A 17,812-nucleotide genomic window follows, 5' to 3' on the forward strand; every position below is an offset into this window, starting at 1 on the left:
CTTATTCCCTGCCATCGCTCAGAAAAATCTGCAAGAGAATCTCGCCACTCTCACCATTTGATCAGGCAACGTGACAACATCCACGCGAGAGCCCCCGACATGTGCGTGGATCCGCGCGGATATATGACGTCAGGATGGCACAATTTGTCTAAAAATAGAAAAATTGTCCCATATCATGGGTACGCGCAGATCCTAAGACTTACGGTCTCCGTCCCCGATTATGGCTCCTGTCTCCACACTCTGTTTGAACAACATTGATTGCCACTCATCCGCATACACTCAGACTCGCCAAAAAAAAAAAAAAAAAAAATCGGCATAACAAATGATAGCGGAGCTCCGGCGGAGCCCCATACCCATATAGGGAAGAAAAGGAAACCCATGAATTGATTTTCTCATGGTTATCATGGCTAGCGGTATTGCTCGTGGGTGCGTACGCACGACGGCGACGACGACGACGACGACGACGACGACGACGACGGAGTCGCGCAAGATGGCGGCCATACTCCAGCTAATAGGTTGACAGAGACATGCACCCTCAGTTGGTAGCGGGAGAATGCCATTTTTCTTGGCGGGATTTTTAAAGAAAAACGATAGCGGAGGTTGATTTAATATTTTTAAGACAGGGTTGCGCTGAAGCAAAAGACAGAAAGCAAGAATTAACAGGCAAAGAAGTAGCGGAGAAGATCGCGAAAAAGACTGAGCGGGCCAGCGCTGGGGAAGGAGGCGAAACAGTACTGAACAATGCCGTGAATTATAGCTAGTCAAGGGCTAGAGAAAGGAGGTGAAATAATACCGAACAATGCCGTGAACCAAAGCTAACGAGGGCTATAGAAAGGAGGCGAAAGTACCCGACAAATTGATTCAGAAGACTGCCGAACTCCCCGTGGCCAAGTTCAAAATTCGCGCGAACGTGATGCTGTGCAGCCGTGCAAGAAAATTCAAAAGTCACCTGATTTGGTCAGGTGATGAACAAGAGAAATCAAACGTACCCGAGTGTTTTAGAGAAATTGCAAAACTGTGAACGTAGCGGAAAGAAGTGGTTGATTCGTTGATCTATCGAAAATATAACTTCAGTTTAGTCTTCACAACTTTTGCTGCAAGTTTCTGCCTGGAAGATTTACACTGGCCGAACTGAATTGCCAACTTGCGGTAAGTGACTTTTGTTGTTGCGTTTGGTATGAAAATTAACAAGTTTCCTCGGCGATATAAGCTTATTTTCAATTGGAATCCATTAAAAGTCTTCCTTATTTGAAGCCATGCTGTAAGAGATTTTAAAAATTGCATCGTTTTAATTTCGCTCGTCTCTAAACAATAACACGTGGGTCGCTTTGGAGGTTGCTGTAAGTTGTAAACAAATTATGTTTTCTATCGATTTTCGTCGTCAATTTAACCTTATAACCTCACATCTAGAAATAAGCTTAACCAAAATCGTACTTGTAAACACGGCCGGGCGAGTTTTGAGGTTTTCTCTGATTTAGTTAGCACTGCCGCTTCGTAGACTGCTAAAATTTGTTCTTCTGTTGTTGAAAACTGAACCAAGAAAGGTCTACAAACCATTTTAAGCCGAAGCGAACAGGATTTGCTAAATTTACTTTTGTTCCTATGTGAATATTTGCATATTGTGATTACAAAGTATGGAGATTTCCTCGTTTTGTTAGTTCAATTTATTCGGTTTGGCGAAATGCTTTTGTGAATTCCGAGGTTAAATTGGGTGAAGACTGGTAAAGCTACTGCCAATGAAATGACTGCATAGCTAAATTAAGCCGTCGGCAAAAATACAGACTCTCAGTAATATTCAAATTTAAGCGTGAATAATTTTTAAACTTTAACACCGCAAGCTTAAACGAATTTTCTTTATCCTCTCTTTTATTCGGTCACCGTTCATTGAAAAGGGATTTGCTGTTGATACTCGAGCTCAGATGTAGTGATATGCATCTTGTGTTTATAATGTAGATTTCCTCGTTTTATTTTGTTGTCTGTCCAATTAGTTCGGTTTGGTGAAATGCTTATATAGTCCAAAATGTCGAGTAGACGATTATGCATGGCAATCCTGTCTGCAAATAAAGCTCCGCTTTGATTTTGATTGGCTATTTCATGTAATTTGTGCCATTGCTTTTGGTTGGGGGTACATGGACCCTATTTTGTTAATAAGAGGTTATTCCTCAGTGCAGTATTTACACTTAATATGGAAATGTTCCAAAAAAGTGAGATAGTACTAATTAACTCGGTAAATTGAACAGTGTAATAGAAGTTCTTGCCCTGACCATTTCTCAGTAATAATAACTTTTACATACATATATACACAATTTAGTTGGAGAAAGCGCTCTCCTATCTCCACTCTCTCTCTCTCTCTTTGCTCTCTTCTTCACACTAATTTTTTATTAACTAACTTATTAAATGAATGTTACTGACTGTTTTCTTTGTTGTGCATCCATACTTTTTTGCTGGTCGACGAAAGTTTCAGTTTCTTCCTGGCTGTACAGTTTCCTTTCTCCTGTCCTGTACCAATTTGTTTGTGATATAACTTCGTGAATTCTCTATTGTCCTTAAATTTTATCTCATCAGGTTGATAGAATGCACTCTCAGAGTGTTCCATCATTGTCTTCAGTCGCTACAATTTTCCAGAAAAAAGCAATAGTTTTCTTAATTTCCTTTCACTTTGTGTTAGGACTTTTTAGCATGCCTGTAATTGGCCCATGGGCATTACGGGAGAATAATTTTCAAGTAAAGAATTACATTCGTTTTAGTGTTGAGTATTTTAAATTGTTATGAATTAGGCATTTCTTTTTATTTTTTATTTTTTATATTTTTATTTTAGTCGCACGCAATGTTTTATGGTTTTACCGAGGTATACCATGTAAATGTAAATAATGCACTGGAATTGGCCAATCAGAGTGTGCATTATATCGGCTTTAAACACAAACCACATATAATAAATGACTCATATGTAAATAATATTTTTATTACAGAGAATTGGACAGGGCAAGAACTTCTCCTTCTTTTGTGAATTTATATAATAATTCCTCTCAGTGCTGTCAAAATGTCTCAGGAACCTTCATTTCTGATAATCTATTATTTTCCACCATACCTACAGCACAGAAGCTCACCAAATCCTAACTGATAACTAACATGTGTGTATCTCTAGCCTTTGCTGTGTGCTACATGTATATTCTGTTATCCTGCCTTAACTGCTAGGAAAAATTTTGGCAGAGCTGTTTCAACAGTTTCACTTAAATTGATTTCCAGTAACAGCACTACATGTAGCAGTGTTATTGAGTGTGAACTTTATGGAGGATTTTAAATTTTTATTTTTTTATGATTACAGACGACAACAAAATATACATGTGTATACATAACCTGATGTTGGTGTTGGTTACAAACTGTAGTTCATAATAGTCATCCTATTACAGGTAAGGGGGAAAAGTTCAGAAAGTTTAGAACATTTCTTCCCCCAGCACACCTTCTGTCTATAGGTGCAATAATTGAGAGGTTATATATATATGTACGAAGAGTAATGTAAAGTTACTGTATAAACTTAGCATTAAAATCTGACATTTGAATGCCTCCTTTGCTAAAATTAGTCATGATTTAATTGTTATCACTCCCTGTGAATTCATAGAGATTCCAGAGGCAAATTATAACCTAATGTGGAAGTCCTGTCTTCAAGTGAGGGAAAATGACACAAAAGAGTTACAATGAAAGTAAAGAGAATTGTGAATGTTGATATGGTGTACATTATACATCATGTAAAGGTATTTGGTGAGTGCCAAAGGCATAACATTTCATGTATTGCTTTTTCAGGACAAATTATATAACAGTGAAAGGTGTGATCAGAAAAATAATGAGTACATTGTCCAGGTAGCATCAGTTTATGGACGGCATATGCAGACAGTAAGAGGAACTGTAAGCACTACCACGTAAGTTAGTTTTATGCTTATGACTTCTTGTTCTGGATAACAGCCATGTGCAAACTGAATGTGAAGCAAACAATATGTTAAATATGGGGCAACCCTAAAACCCAGAAACCAGAATCTGGAATCTGGAACCAAAAACCGGAATCCAGAAACTGGAAACCGAAATCCGCAAATCAAAGAAAATAAGTTCTTCAAATACGCGAAAATTGTTTTGCTTAGCTTTTCGACTGTAAAAAGTAAGCTGCCAAGTAAAAAGGACCTCAAACTTAACCTTTTTTGAAACAAAAATTCCCTGTCCGTTGAAATCGTGCAACCGTTATTTTTAGTGAGGGCTTTGATTATGAGAATCTCAGTAAAGTGCGTGTTAATTTTATTCCAAGCACCTCAAGAGTGTCTAAAATAAGCTTGCTGGTAATTGCCATTTTGTTTAATAAGTGATCTTCAATTTACCGGAAGTATAAATTTATCCTTTATGTCTAGTACATACTGAACAAGATAGAAAATGTGATAGAGAACAGGATATCCATCAGTGGCAGCCCCCTGTACATTGACGGTCACGCCCCCCAATTTCGAAGTCCAAGGCCTAACCCGTCTGGTCTAAGTATGAAATTTGATTTTTCCAACAGGTACGAGACCAATTCCAGATTAACACAATTTCCACACTGATACTGTGACAAATCAGCATTTCATATTCTTGGTGGCCATCATATTAAAACAATTTGTAGAAATGTTGCACACTTACTTCCGTCTGCTTCTCACTTGCTGACAGATCAGACCACATGCTGTTCAAAGATACTAAAAGACTGCCAGAAACTCACTGCAATAGCCTATAATAGCTTGTTGTTAATGTGCTGCTCACCAGTCTTCTCAGAGCAATTTGATCTAGACAAGAACCAGGCTCTCACCAGGGCCAGCTTGAACAAAAGATGGGTAACTTAGCCTATGAGCAGGCTCTCGTGTTTGGGCTGGGGGTGTGAGTGGCAAAGCCGCATGAAGGCTCTTGGTGACATGCCAATGCAGAAAAACACTAGACACCTATTTAGCCTGCTCAGACAATAGAGACAGATACTAGAGCCTGCTCGCAGGCTATGAGTAACTCTATCCACCCAAAAAATCAGTAACCCTGACTGGATAGTGATGTACCCAATGGATAGCTTTATGCAGCTTTTGAACAACGCGGCCAGATATATAGCTAAGGGTTGTTCAGAACTAGTCAATAATTTTTTAGCAATTACAGTCTCTGGCTGAAGTAAAGCCAAGAAAATAAATAACAACAAAATGATTTTTGCTCATATTTATTTATTAGACATTGCTGAAGTGAATTATTTCTATCATCATTCATAATATCTGGATTCCAGATTCTGGTTTTTGGTTCCGGATTCTGGATTCCAGATTCTGGATTCCGGATTTCGGTTTCCAAATTCAGTGTTTTAGGGTTGCCCCAGATGATGTATGTGCATATGTTAATCTTGAATAATCTGAAATTTCAGAGAGTTTAAAAATATCATATCATATCTGTGATGGTTCTGAGGTGGAGGGCTGTTACATGTACATGTAAATGTCTCATGCACGATTTTTCACTCGTTATGATTCAGGTGCAAATAGTTTCTGTATCTGTTGATGTGCAACAATCTACACCAATATTTCAACCTAATAATGTACAGTGTATATTAATTAACCAAATTATGCTGTTTTTAGTTGGCCAGTGCTACTACATAGTAATGTGATGTTGAAGTGCACAAATTTACAAACATGTCCAGTGTCAACTTGTCAAATACATGTATATGAACTGGCCAGACAGTGTAGATAACAAAATTCTCTGAAAGGTAAGATGTTTCTTAAACATTATTTTGTAATTAATGATTTCTCAGACATTGTTTTCTTCAAGAAAAGATTCATACCCCACATGGAGGTTTTTTCTCTGTTAGAGCTCTTGATTCCTGATACTTTAATTTGGAATTTCTAAAGACTGGCCATGAATGGGTGTTGGGTGTGAATATCTTCTGGAACTGCACATTCATTCATTGAGTAAGCAAGAACATCAGTATTTATCCTGACAAACTCTGATTTTCTTCTGGAAGCTGAACTCATATACAGTTGTACAGTTATATGTACAACCAAACAGCCTGGATGACCCTGTGATTGGGACTGTGCACACTGTTGTAACCCTCATTGTTCCAGTTGCTTGTTTGAAGCAAATTGCATTTGTTCTCAAAAGCAAGTGGCGAAGTTCATGACAGTTATGTAAGTTTGCTTTGTATCTCAGGGCAGAGCCTGCCACAGTGAAAGTTGGAGTACCAACCCCTAGCATTTGATTCACTACTAACACTCAGTAAACAGCTAACAATGAAGTACACTGTATGTCAAAGAAAGGAATTACATGCCTGTTCCTGTCAGTCAATATATGAACAGGTTACAGATGGGGAGCCTGTATTAAAACATCAAAGATTTTCAAAGCAACCATGGCCTGGTTAGATATTTCTGAGGTAATATAAATTTAAGGTCCTTATGATTGCTTATAGGCATTGATTTTTATTGTAAACAATATCTTACTGAGTGTATTTTTCTTGTGTGCTAATTGTTGGAGAACACAGAGGTCACTGTTATGACAGAGATATTAATTTGTGAAAAGTTCTATAAACAAATGCATCTGGGAACAAATTAATTTATCATGGATACAGCTTCTGAGAGATCCCCAATATTAATGGAACATACACTGTTCATGCAGTACATGTAAAAGAGTTCAGTAATTCATTACTTATGATTGTAATGCTTTGTTTGGTTTCTCTGTATTTACAGACAACTTGATGGGATTATAAATTCTGTACCAAGTTCATTGAATAAACTGACTTGGAGGTTCACTTCTGCAACCCATCCTGTTTGTAGTAATATCATAGCTGCAACATTGTGACAGATACACTGCATTACATTATTAAGAAACACATATTAACTAATTATTTTTAAGTGCCTGTTAATTTAATCAGTTTTTCTTAGAGATAATTTACTCCTGGTTTATTTAAATAATTGGCTTTTTGGCTTTAAAATGATATTTATTGAGCTTTTAAATCAATTTTGTGATAATCTGCATTGGACATGGCATAAATTGATATTTTGCCAACACGAAATGGAGAACTGGGTCATAAGCAAAGTTGCAGGATTAGCATTTTTGTAGAAAGAAAGGGTTGAGAAATTTGTGACATTCTACAGACAGCCTTGCCATTCGCAATGTCCGATAAGGTTAATTTGTTCCATTCTGTTGTAGAAATAGTGTTCTCTAATTTATAAATTATTTCAATCTGTTGTTTAAACGATTGCCTTATAACCCCATGTCTGGCTTTGGTGCATGTAGGATATTGATGTATTTTTTATCCATTTTGCTGTAAATTATCGTAATTGATGTGTCAATCAAAACATATCTTGGATATGCTGGGCTCTTCTGACAAATGTACCTATGCCTCATAACCTTTGAGTGCATTTGGTTGTGTAGTGCAGACAAAATACATGTACATAATATAACTTCCTCTTAGCTTACTGATAATTCTTGGTATAATTTAATCATAGCAAAATTAATCAATGGAACCCAATAGCAGCTCTTGTAGTCCACAATGCCAGTCGAGAAAAAGAACAAATCACATTGAAATTGAATCATTAAATTATTATTAGAAGCCTATGCAAGTATTCATGATCAGCAAAAAAAAATATCGTAATTACCATTCATGCGAGGGTGATTTTGCTTATTGCAAACCCTTCCAGCAGGAGGAGACTCCATACAATAGTGAAGATGGCTAAATGTATCTTTGGTGACAAGTTAGAAAACAAAACTTTCCAACTTTTCACATATGTATACTGGTTTGGTATTTTTGTGAGATTTCATTTGGTAGAGATTCAGGGACTGAGTATATTGTAACCACTGCATTTCAATCAGTCCCCACAACAAAAAAATGTGTAAACTTCTTTTGTGTGGGAGTCCCCATGTTAACTAAGGAAGAATATAATGATGAATAACAATGCCTTGTCTTTCTGAATAAGGTAGGAAAGAACAAGCTCTTGGTAGCGAGCACTCAGAGTCTTTTACATTAATGCAACTGCACACTGCGCAAATGGTTATTTTGGTCAAAAAATTGAACGTACGAGTTTAGCCGTGTCTATATCAGATAAAAAGACACTCACTAGTTTGCACAATTCTTTGTTTTTTTCTTTACGAATTATTAATAAGTTTCTGAAGCTCTCGTAAGCGACCACCCTCTATTGTTTTACCATGCGGTCGCTTACGAGTGCTCATTCTTGTAAGAGACCAGCTCTAGTCACGACCAATCTTTCGAATTTCCGAAGTGTTCGCGAAGTGTCTGGTCTGCATTTGATTTTTTTGGCTTTCTGTATTTGTTACTGGAAAAAAAAAAAAAACTCTTGCTAGCTTTTTATGCGTCTGTTCTCTTCTTGATGGTAATCTCGTTATAACATTGTCAAAGTAGTCTGTGGATCTACTCGACTATGACTGATGAATCTACACTAAAAGCTTCTTGGAGAATGTCATAACGAAATTTATCATCGAATAATATGATTAACGTATAACGTTGGCGTGGATTTGTTCATTACGTTAAAATGTCAGACAGAGTAACACTAAGTAGTAAGGTTGAACATCCTCAATTGTGCTCTCTTTGAAATACCCAAAAAGAGTACTATAAATTACTGGCTCATAACGTTCTCTGTGTAAAACATACACGACTTGCTTGAGCACGCCTCAGTAACACTTACCTGCGCATACTCAAAAAATAATCTCGCGAAAACAAAATACTGAAGTATAGCAATTAAAGCCTATATACTTGACGTGTAAACATTCTTGTTCGTCTTTTGTACTTACATTCTACTGAAATCTCCACTCTACTGTAAGACGATTCTCTGCTCTTGCTTGTTATGGTCAACGTGTAAGTTGCACTGTTTTTCCTATTCACTCTGAGGAACGTGATCGATGCATATGCATCTGTTACATTCACTAGTAAACGACCTCTGAATGCAGGAGTTATAAACGGCCGTTGGTCAGAGGCGAACTTCTCTACTATGAGGGATATGTCAGTATTTCCAAAGATAAGCTGACGGAATGATCCACTTCTAAAGTTGTACTTCCATTCCAGAGTAATATTGTTACCTTCCGCGGGAGATTGGTCACGAGGCTCTTCAGTAAATGATGGTGCACTGCCTGATAGGAAACGACAATAATCCTTCTATCAACTCACAACACTTTGTTTAGTTCCTTTAATGAACAAGAATTGTTCTTAGGGCCCTAATGGCTCCGGTCATTATGCAATAACTGCGCGACTACTGCTCGCTTGTTGTTTTCACAAAACTATCCAGCCTAAACATATATTTCGGAAATTCATTCATATATTATTCAATTAATTTTGGGAACTCTGGATAAATTGTTAAACATGCTAGTATAAATACTGGCCCTACGAAAAGTATGTCTACTACTATATTTATTACAACAATTTATAAAATAACTGAGATACTATATGCGCTATGATTGGTCAAAAGAGTTGCCAAACCTAAGTCACGGTTCAATTGCACAGGTGAACACATAGTTTCTTTGTTACAAATTAATTGTATGGCTTGTTCCCTAAAAAGCGCTCATTTAATGTAATCCCTAAGAACCAAAGGTCGATATTCTTCCGGTGGCTTTTCCGGGAATTTGTATTTCAATGTCTACGAGTTTTCCACTTTTTGCCCAGTTCGAGTCTATCGCTTGCTTACCACTGCTGAACATAGCTTAGATCGTTTTTAGAATCTGCTTTGAACAGAATTGTTTCCATTTAAATGAAATTAAAAGCCAAAATACTTAGAAAATAAGATAGGGAATTGACAACAAATGCAGAAGTTTACAGCCAGTTAAACCTGAACGACTTTATGTTAAATGGGGTGAGCCGAGTGCGACATGCGATGAACAAAAACCATTATCTCTGTTTACTCCTCCAAGTAATATCTTACTATATCGGAAGTGCTTTCATGAGAATATTATTTCCCGTGCATTTCATATAGGGGCTTTTAACTATTTTTCTCTTGTCATGTTTGGCACATTTCATATAGGGGTCTGTTGTTCCTTCCCTTTACTCAAGCTACCTCACGCACTTCAAATTCTATTGTCCTCAGATGTCGACAGCTTCTGACAACGAGCAACGTGTAATTTCCATCATTCAACCAACAGTTCAGTTGAATATCAAGAAGGACTCTTATCTACCAATACATGAGCGAACGTGCTCTTTTAGAATTCCAAACACAAGAAACTCCACTTATAATAAGAGGTCATTTGCCATCTTGCTTACCTGCCGAGTGTAAACATAGAGTACAAAGAAGAAAGATCCGAATCGCCACCTTCATGACCCACACGATGTATCTGGAGTCCTTTACAGACAGAGTAGTGGTCTTACGGCAGCTTGTATAACAGAGCTTTTGTGTCAAGTTTTTCGGCGATAAATCAAGTCGGCTGTTGAGAGTTTCGCTTGAAATGCGATGAGAATGCGTAATATGATGAGCTTGGTATGATATTACACCACGTCTGGGTAATTATTTACTGTTTCGGTCACGAAATGGTAGTCTGCCTTCTACGCAGACGTTCTTTGGGCTTGTCACGCAATCTCCCTTCCCCACACGGGGGAGGAAGATTGCGTGACGAGCTCAAAGAATGCCTGCGTAGGAGGCTATGAACTCATGGGAGAAGGCAAAAGCGAAATGGAACTCAAATTTCACGCATGGTCTTCTGCAGGATCTAATGATTTTTTTCTTCATATGCGACCAGTAAAATTCAATCTTGACCTTGCTCGGTCAAGATTGCCGAGAAGAAGGCCATTTCCGGTTCCTTCTGATTTAGTCCATGGGCCAAGACCCCCAAAAATGTTTTTTTTGTACCATGTGGAGGGACCAGTGCTATCACGTATTTTCTCACTCTGCAATAACTGAAGTCTATTTTAAGGTATGATAGCAAGCTTCTATCAGTAGCTTTCTTGCTCTAAACATGTGATAAAATGACGTCATCTAAACTGCCTAATGACTACGGATCCGGTTAAAAGCTTCAGATTCTGAGCGATGTCCATTGTGCAATTCTCTTCAAACGACATTTTATACATTTTAGGCCTAGCAGAATAGGACATTGATTCAATTGCAAAAGAAGGAAATTTTTTTAAGGTTGTCTCGTTGCCATGGAGACGGAAATGGTCAGTGAGTCCACAACTGAAATAAAAGTCACTGAAAATAAGGCTTTTCGCTTCCTAATTTTAAAAAATAACTGCAATATACGTTGTCAAAAAGTTCAATCATGTGTAGATCACTCTAGTACTGGCTTGGATTAACTATTCAGCTAATGAGTTTTAAACAGCTCTCTTAACGAGTCTTCTTTGTCCTGATATCATCCATTCTGAAGCCATACCAGAGCCAAACACATTGGAGACTTGTCCTTTTCGCGTCAGTCAAGCATCATTTTCACTTAAATGTAAACAAAGACTCATGTTTAATTTCAGACAAAAATAACAGCTAAGCATTTAGCGGTTGCCATGACAACCACAAACAGTTACTCGATACATTAAAAAGAGTACATCGCTCGAAACTAAACCTTACGAATGTTAAGAGTATGTATAAGGAAAGTTATTTCGTATTTTTCCTATGGCTATGAGATTCTTACCTTTCGCTTTCTTCATCGTCATTGTCGTCAACGGATAAAACATCGTCGTCATCATCTAGCCTGTTTGTGCAATCTTGAAGCCGGCACATATCAGTACATTTCAGCCCATTGACAATACAGGAGCACGATGGAAGTTTGCAGGACCTACTGCACTGGCAAGATAGTAGTTCTAGAACAGCTTGCGGAGCTGGCTGACCACCCATCCAGTCCACGACCAGCTTGTCGTCTTCTCTACACCAGCCAAATCCCACTGGTGATGGGATGGCTGGGCATCTTTGTAAACTTCGTCTCCAGACAGCAGCCTTGTAGTTTGCTCGCAGCGAGTGTTTGTGCAGCGTATCATTGCAGGGTGGCAGCTGGTTGGAATCAACGTCTCCTCTCTTCAAACAGAACAGTCGATATCGCAGCTCATTGATGTCGCTTGTACCAGGGTTGCTGCAGTACATGGCACATGTAAATTTCTGAAGACTATGGTACAGGTGATCAGACATATTCCAGAACATACCCAAATGCTGGAACATCTCTTGAAATTCAGCATTTTGCTTTACAATTCGATAACCTGCAACCTTTCCCCGTCCGACAAAAGCACTAACAGTGTCGCACCCTGTGAATGCATGAAAGTCCGGCAGTGATCTGCATACACTTGCTCCAACCCTCTCAACTACTCTTGAGATATCGATGTGCTTGACTCTGGTCTGTGAACCACTTTTAATGAATACTGAAGAAGGAATAAAGCTCTTGAAGGACAAAAGAAGTACCAACACATCAGTGTCTTCGGATACTATGACGACCGAGGCAAACCTCGATTTAGTTGCATGGGCTGCATGTAAGAGGACTCGGGTGTCAGCCTCCTCTTGGGTTGATTCGAGCTCACTGATAGGTTGCATCATTCCAGACGATAACTGGTAACATGTTTCGCCACACGTGACAACCAGTGTCTTTCCTGATAGCTTCTCTGTGTACTTTTCTTTCTTCCACTCGCTGGTTACAAACGCTATGAAAGCTTGTTTGTTCTTTGAGCTACACAGGAATCTTCTCCACTGTTTAACCTTGTGTTCGGCCTGAATATTGCGGTGTTCGCTTCCTAAACCGTCACCCCTGTTCTCTCTTTCGACGTTCTTTATGGATTCCTCTCTGTAATCATCGAAGACGACATCAATCCTGTCACTTGTTCCACCTTCGTTTAGAACTCTGCAAAGAAGAGTTTCAGCAACTGCCGCAAATGTCTTCCTATCACCTTTCAAACACTGGACAAGAGCCATCCCATCTATTACACATGCTGAGGGTTGGGGAAGGGCATCTGCTGCTTCGACATTTTTATACAGTTCTTTAGCCAAGGACGCTTTGTTCGTCTTACGCATCAAACCATCTGCGGTAGCTAATGACCAAGGGAGTGGTCCGAGAGGATGGGATAATACTTCTCTCATCTGTAAGTCTCTGCTCTCTGCGATGACAATCATTTGAGCAAACAGTCTTCTGTCGGCCTTGGTGATCACTTCTTGGTTCTTACTAGCTTTAACTGATACCTTCTTGTTCAAGTGAGTAAAAGTCTTCAGCTTAGCTTTCGTGATTGAATCATGGAACTTGACTTTGGGTGGATTAGACTGAAGTCGTTGCTCTCGGAATACTTTGTAGGCTTCCTCTCCTTTATCTTTAGCTTGTAGCAACTCGTGCTCTACATCAGGAGTGGCAACTTTTCCTGTGGAAAGACAGGCGAGGTCTTGAAGGTCAGGGCTGAATGGGTTGAGCCAAGTGTTTTCAAGAATTGACACTATGGATTGAACATCAGCTTCATCTCTTTGTATTCTTGTTGGTTGTAGATCTTTGTGTTGGGAACAAGAAGTACTGATGTGCAATATATCTTTGAGTTGCCTCAGGAAGGTGCTCTGGTATTCAGCGACCAGGTAGAATTTGCTTACTGCATTAGGCCTTAGACTGAAACCTTTAGTTCCTCCTAACGTTTGAGTGTCTTGAGTGTCTTTGTTGACAGTCTCCTCGCACGTCTGATCAACAGGTATTCTCCCAAAAGGGTTGTCTTCGCCAATCTGAACAGAAAATCCTCCGGATCGCAAGTATTTCAGGGTGTCCGGATGCTCTGCTGGTAGATGTGACATTTCATGCAGATATGCTAAAAGGTACCTGGCGTAGTTAAGGTTATCATATGTGAAACACCACGGGACAATTTCACTGATATATGAAAGGTAAAGATCCCAATCTCCCTCCCGAGATCCTCCTAACAGACCAAGTAATATTTCCACCATGTCAACATAAGACATCCAGAACTTCGATAGCTTCCCATTATCATGCAGAAGATAGCTCGTATACAAGCAGAACAGTTGCGATACTTCTTCAAATGAGGGACTCTCCACTGTGTCTTTGAATTCTTGTTCACATGTGTTATCACAGAGCGCTTTCAGTCCTTTTAAAAACGCATCAACAGTAGGCTTCTTCTCTTTATGATGTTCCTCAATCCAAGAGTTAAATCCCGTCCATGCTAGCCTGTTAAGAGCTTCATACATGAGCTTGTGAAATCGTACGGCGCGATTATATGTACGGCCTTCTAGAACACCAGCCACAGATCCTTCAGCAATTACTCCAGACTCGACTATTACGTCTCTTAAACCAGCATCTTGGAAACACTTTCCGATCACTGACAAGAAAGTACAAATGGTATGGAACACGCCCATTCTCAACACAAGGTCATTAAACTGTGCCCTGTGTTTCCACTTTATCTCAGTAGCTTTAGCATACAGTGCCTGATCAAACACAACAACTATGCTTTGGAAGTTTAAAGTTTCCTTAATCTGTAGGGACTTGGTGAGGACTTGGTACACAGCTGACATGTTCGTCGCTGGGGCATTGATTGTTGGAAGATAGCCCACGTTATCCTTGGCAACTTCGTGGTTATTACGCACCAAAATATTGAAACCAGTCCAACCAGGAACAGATTGCTTCTGACTTGCATGAATGCGTACTAAAACCCATAGCAAGTTCTTTCTCCATGCACATTTCATGATTTGATTTAACTTGACCTCCACATATCCTCTAGTATGGGGCCCACAGCGCTCGCCGGCATGATAGATAGGTACAGTTTCATCATCTACAGACTCGATACTTCTCCTCTTCGATTTCACAATGATTGGTTCTGAAGCTGATGGAGGCTGGGGACCAAAATGATTAGCTTGAACTGCAATTCCATTGATTCGGTGGGACGTGCCTTCACCAGACAAGGTCTCCTCGAGACGATCAATATTATCCCAGGCTAGAGTGGTACTGATGAATGGACAGATGTTGTGGGGGAAGGGAACTTCGTTGCATGAAATTGCTGCCATCTTTTGAAGGTAAAGTGCAGTATTAATCTCTTCAAGTTGGGAGTACGCAATCCCGTGGCCACAGCGATTTAAAATTTGAATTAGTTCAACGTTGTTAGTAAGAGATTTTACAGCGTAAGGAAGCAGGACGTGCTTCGGGGGCTTCTGTCGTCCACCACTCACACCAAATACCAAGTCCTGTCCAAATAAGGTTATGAGGCGTTGAACTTTTTGAGAACAAGATTGCAAACCCGGAAATCCAGTGCTTCCAGTTAGCATAGTGAACAAAAACTCTTTGAGGTCATCTGGAATGGTCACGGCATTTTCAGATAGTTCGCAAGGTTGGGGTGGCCATGATGCCTTTATTTCTTGTTCCTGGATAGCTTTTCTGAGATGGAGGGCGGTCTTCGATATTTCCTTGCTACTATTTAAAGGACTAGTAGTTTCAGACTTCTCCATGACAAGTTTGGCCAAATCCAGTCGGGAAAGACTATGCGGAATAACCAAAACTCGCTTGTTGCCAGAAAGATCTTCAAAATCCAGTGTGCCTCTAAGCTCCCCTTCAAGTTTCCTTCTGAAATGGGTTCTCGTAGATTCTTTGATTTCAATGTCTCCTTGAGATTTAAAAAAGGATGTAAATAAGGTATACAGCTCAGCCATTCTAACAACCCTCCGGTTTTACAGCAAATCTGTTTTGATGTAGGTAAACAGCATTTCATAGGCTTGTGATTCTGCATTAGTATATTGAAAACACTTATCTTCCTCTTTTGTATCACTGCTAAAAGCTTCTTGAATGTTTCGGGTGTAGTCACGATAACAAGACTTGTGATAGCACGCTTCTGCCGCGACAAGCTCTCTAGTGACAATAGCCAGTATTCGTGGATCGTTTTTACCCACAGCTGCTCTCCTGATCGTGTTATCAGCACGCAAGTCGATGCATTGGACCAGTGCCTCTCTAGTTTTGGTTCCCCTGAGGTATTTGGTCTTCTCGCAAAATACATAAATTCGCTCATAGACTCTACTTTGCGTGGTCACGGTTTGCCGGACTGAAGATCTGCGGCTACTTGTGCCACCTTTTTCTTCAACTTTGAAACCAGAGTGAGACAACTTTTGTAAATCCCTTTTCATCGTAAAGATACTGCGACATTTTCGATGACAGGAGATCTGGGGCACCTCTCCTTCCTTTAACGTTTTCGCGATATCGAGAACCTCTTCATGGTTACGAATAACCGAAGCATTCAGTAGTGATTTCCATGACTCAAGGTCTTTTAAAGAAGACAACTCTCCATTTTCGTCACTACAGTGAATTAAGCAATCGTTTCGTTTTCGTTGTCGCTTGTTATCTTCTGCATTGCTAATTTCTAGAGTTCTTCGTTTTGTTCCTTAAATGTTCAAAAAGAGGTAAAGTAAGGACAGTCAATTTAATATTGTTATTTTTTCTAGAAGAAATTGTTACACGCTTTAAAATGTTTGAAAGGCAGTTGGATTCAGAATTCATTAACACGGTGCATCAAAGTGTGGTGATATATACAAAGACTGAGCGACAGTAATATTTTACGTAATTTGTGGTTCAAATTATCACAAGACAACCATCAAAACGCTGATTGTTTAGTTATGTAGCTACTTGTTATAGCTTTTATTGAGTTGTAAACACATACCGGCTTACAAACGATGAAAATTAATGATTAAGGCAACACAGTGCTGGGCTGTCGAGTCCATGTAGATCTCGAAGGACTGTAAATTTTTATATAATTCGAGGTTCAAAATATCACTATATCGTCATAAAAATGCTTATTGTTTAGTTATACAGCTAATATTTTGTATATATTGTTGATTTCTAATCAGATCTCTACTTAAAGATTATCGAAATCAGTGAATAAATCAAACGTACTTACCTGCTATGAAGGTCGCCATCTTGAATTTCCCCATAATGCATTGCGTTCTTTCTTGTTGTATTTACATGTGTGAAGACTATTTTTGATCCAGCTTAATATTTTTAATATGACTTTTGAAAACAAGCCTCGTTTTCATGCAGAAGCGAATTTCGGTGATATTTCAGCCAATAAAATATACAAGAAAGCTACTCTTTAGGGGTTGCTATCATAACATTTTGTAATCACTCCCAACTTAGCTTCAAATCTGTCACACTCTCAGCTGGTCCCTCTGAGTGGTACATCTGAGAGGGTCTGGCCCATGGACTAATTTGCTTATAAGAAGCCTACATTCTGATTAATACTACAGACAAGAGATATATTCTTGCAGGCCAAGATCTTTACCTAAAAAATTCTGAGCACTGGGCTTTACGTGGATGACTTTAGTTCTGTTTGAAATTGTTTCTTACTCTGTGAGAGAGTTTTTGAAAGGTGCCCAAAATTTGGTCGAAAAATTAACCTCGCAGAAGCGCCGTGTGGCTAACGTCCAGAACTCGGGTGGAAAACGATCGGTGAAGCTGAAACTTTGGCATTTTACATAACCCTGCATAAGGACTTTTGACTTTTGAGGAAAATTGGTGAACCCCCATTTCCAAGCATGCCCGGTCTCTAAAGGCTGGTTTCCATATGATCGCAGACGATCGCGGATCGCGGATCGCAGATCGCAAAAAGTTCTGCGATCGTCTGCGATCATATGGAAACACGCATCTGCGATCGTCCGCGATCCTGCGATCGTGATCGCAGACGATCGCAGAAGATAGAACCATGTTCTATCTTGTGCGATCGTCTGCGATCGTCTGCGACCGTCTGCGATCGTCTGCGATCAATTGCGATCGTGCGATCATATGGAAACCAAAGTTCTGCGATCTGCGATCGAAACGTATCCCATGATATTTTGAATTCCGACCCATGATTCAACGCTTCTTTGCAACAAAGCAACTGCTTATTTGTTGTAAACATGGCTGGCGTTGAACAAGGTAACGTCAG

At 39.4% G+C, this 17,812-nt stretch overlaps 3 protein-coding genes and 1 long non-coding RNA gene across 6 annotated transcripts in view; 1 reads left to right on the forward strand and 3 right to left on the reverse strand.

Moving 5' to 3' along the window:
• The window catches only part of LOC145467316 (protein sidekick-1-like), a 79,997-nt gene extending 69,373 nt beyond the window's left edge, over positions 1–10,624 (reverse strand). Inside the window, exons 1-2 of one of the 2 annotated variants that reach the window (XM_081450859.1) lie at positions 10,232–10,624; positions 8,776–9,111 (exon numbers count right to left, since the gene is read on the reverse strand). In XM_081450859.1, the coding sequence (XP_081306985.1) occupies positions 8,776–9,111; positions 10,232–10,286 (391 nt within the window). In that variant the 5' untranslated portion in view covers positions 10,287–10,624. The remainder of the gene's footprint in view (positions 1–8,775; positions 9,112–10,231) is intronic. The other variant, XM_081450858.1, reaches the window with a different exon arrangement.
• LOC145467497 (uncharacterized) lies at positions 328–6,739 on the forward strand. Of its 2 annotated transcripts, none has more exons than XR_014042066.1 (3): positions 328–1,149; positions 3,326–3,917; positions 5,613–6,739. It is a non-coding gene; the product is annotated as an uncharacterized LOC145467497 (long non-coding RNA). The 2 variants fall into 2 exon arrangements; XR_014042065.1 differs by having other exon boundaries at positions 333–1,149; positions 3,326–5,740; positions 6,181–6,610.
• Positions 10,625–11,363: 739 nt separating the features above from the next.
• LOC145467262 (uncharacterized) lies at positions 11,364–14,584 on the reverse strand. The gene is made up of 2 exons (XM_081450810.1): positions 11,584–14,584; positions 11,364–11,387 (listed from the first exon to the last, which is right to left on the reverse strand). The coding sequence occupies exons 1-2, from the start codon at positions 14,424–14,426 to the stop codon at positions 11,372–11,374; spliced, it is 2,859 nt and encodes a 952-aa protein (XP_081306936.1). The 5' UTR covers positions 14,427–14,584; the 3' UTR covers positions 11,364–11,371.
• A 31-nt stretch (positions 14,585–14,615) lies between these two features.
• Positions 14,616–15,628, reverse strand: LOC145467263 (uncharacterized; the record flags this gene model as incomplete). The annotated part of the gene is made up of 1 exon (XM_081450811.1): positions 14,616–15,628. A coding segment is annotated over exon 1 (939 nt), but the record flags the coding sequence as incomplete, so codon positions are not given.
• Positions 15,629–17,812: the final 2,184 nt, after the last annotated feature.

The sequence above is a fragment of the Orbicella franksi genome, chromosome 14 (genome assembly GCF_964199315.1).
Source record: "Orbicella franksi chromosome 14, jaOrbFran1.1, whole genome shotgun sequence".
In the NCBI taxonomy this organism is placed as follows: domain Eukaryota; kingdom Metazoa; phylum Cnidaria; class Anthozoa; order Scleractinia; family Merulinidae; genus Orbicella; species Orbicella franksi.

Bases quoted from the DNA above. Each gene is read 5' to 3' on its own strand.
- LOC145467262 (XM_081450810.1), bottom strand. From the start codon at position 14,426: ATGTCAGCTGTGTACCAAGTCCTCACCAAGTCCCTACAGATTAAGGAA.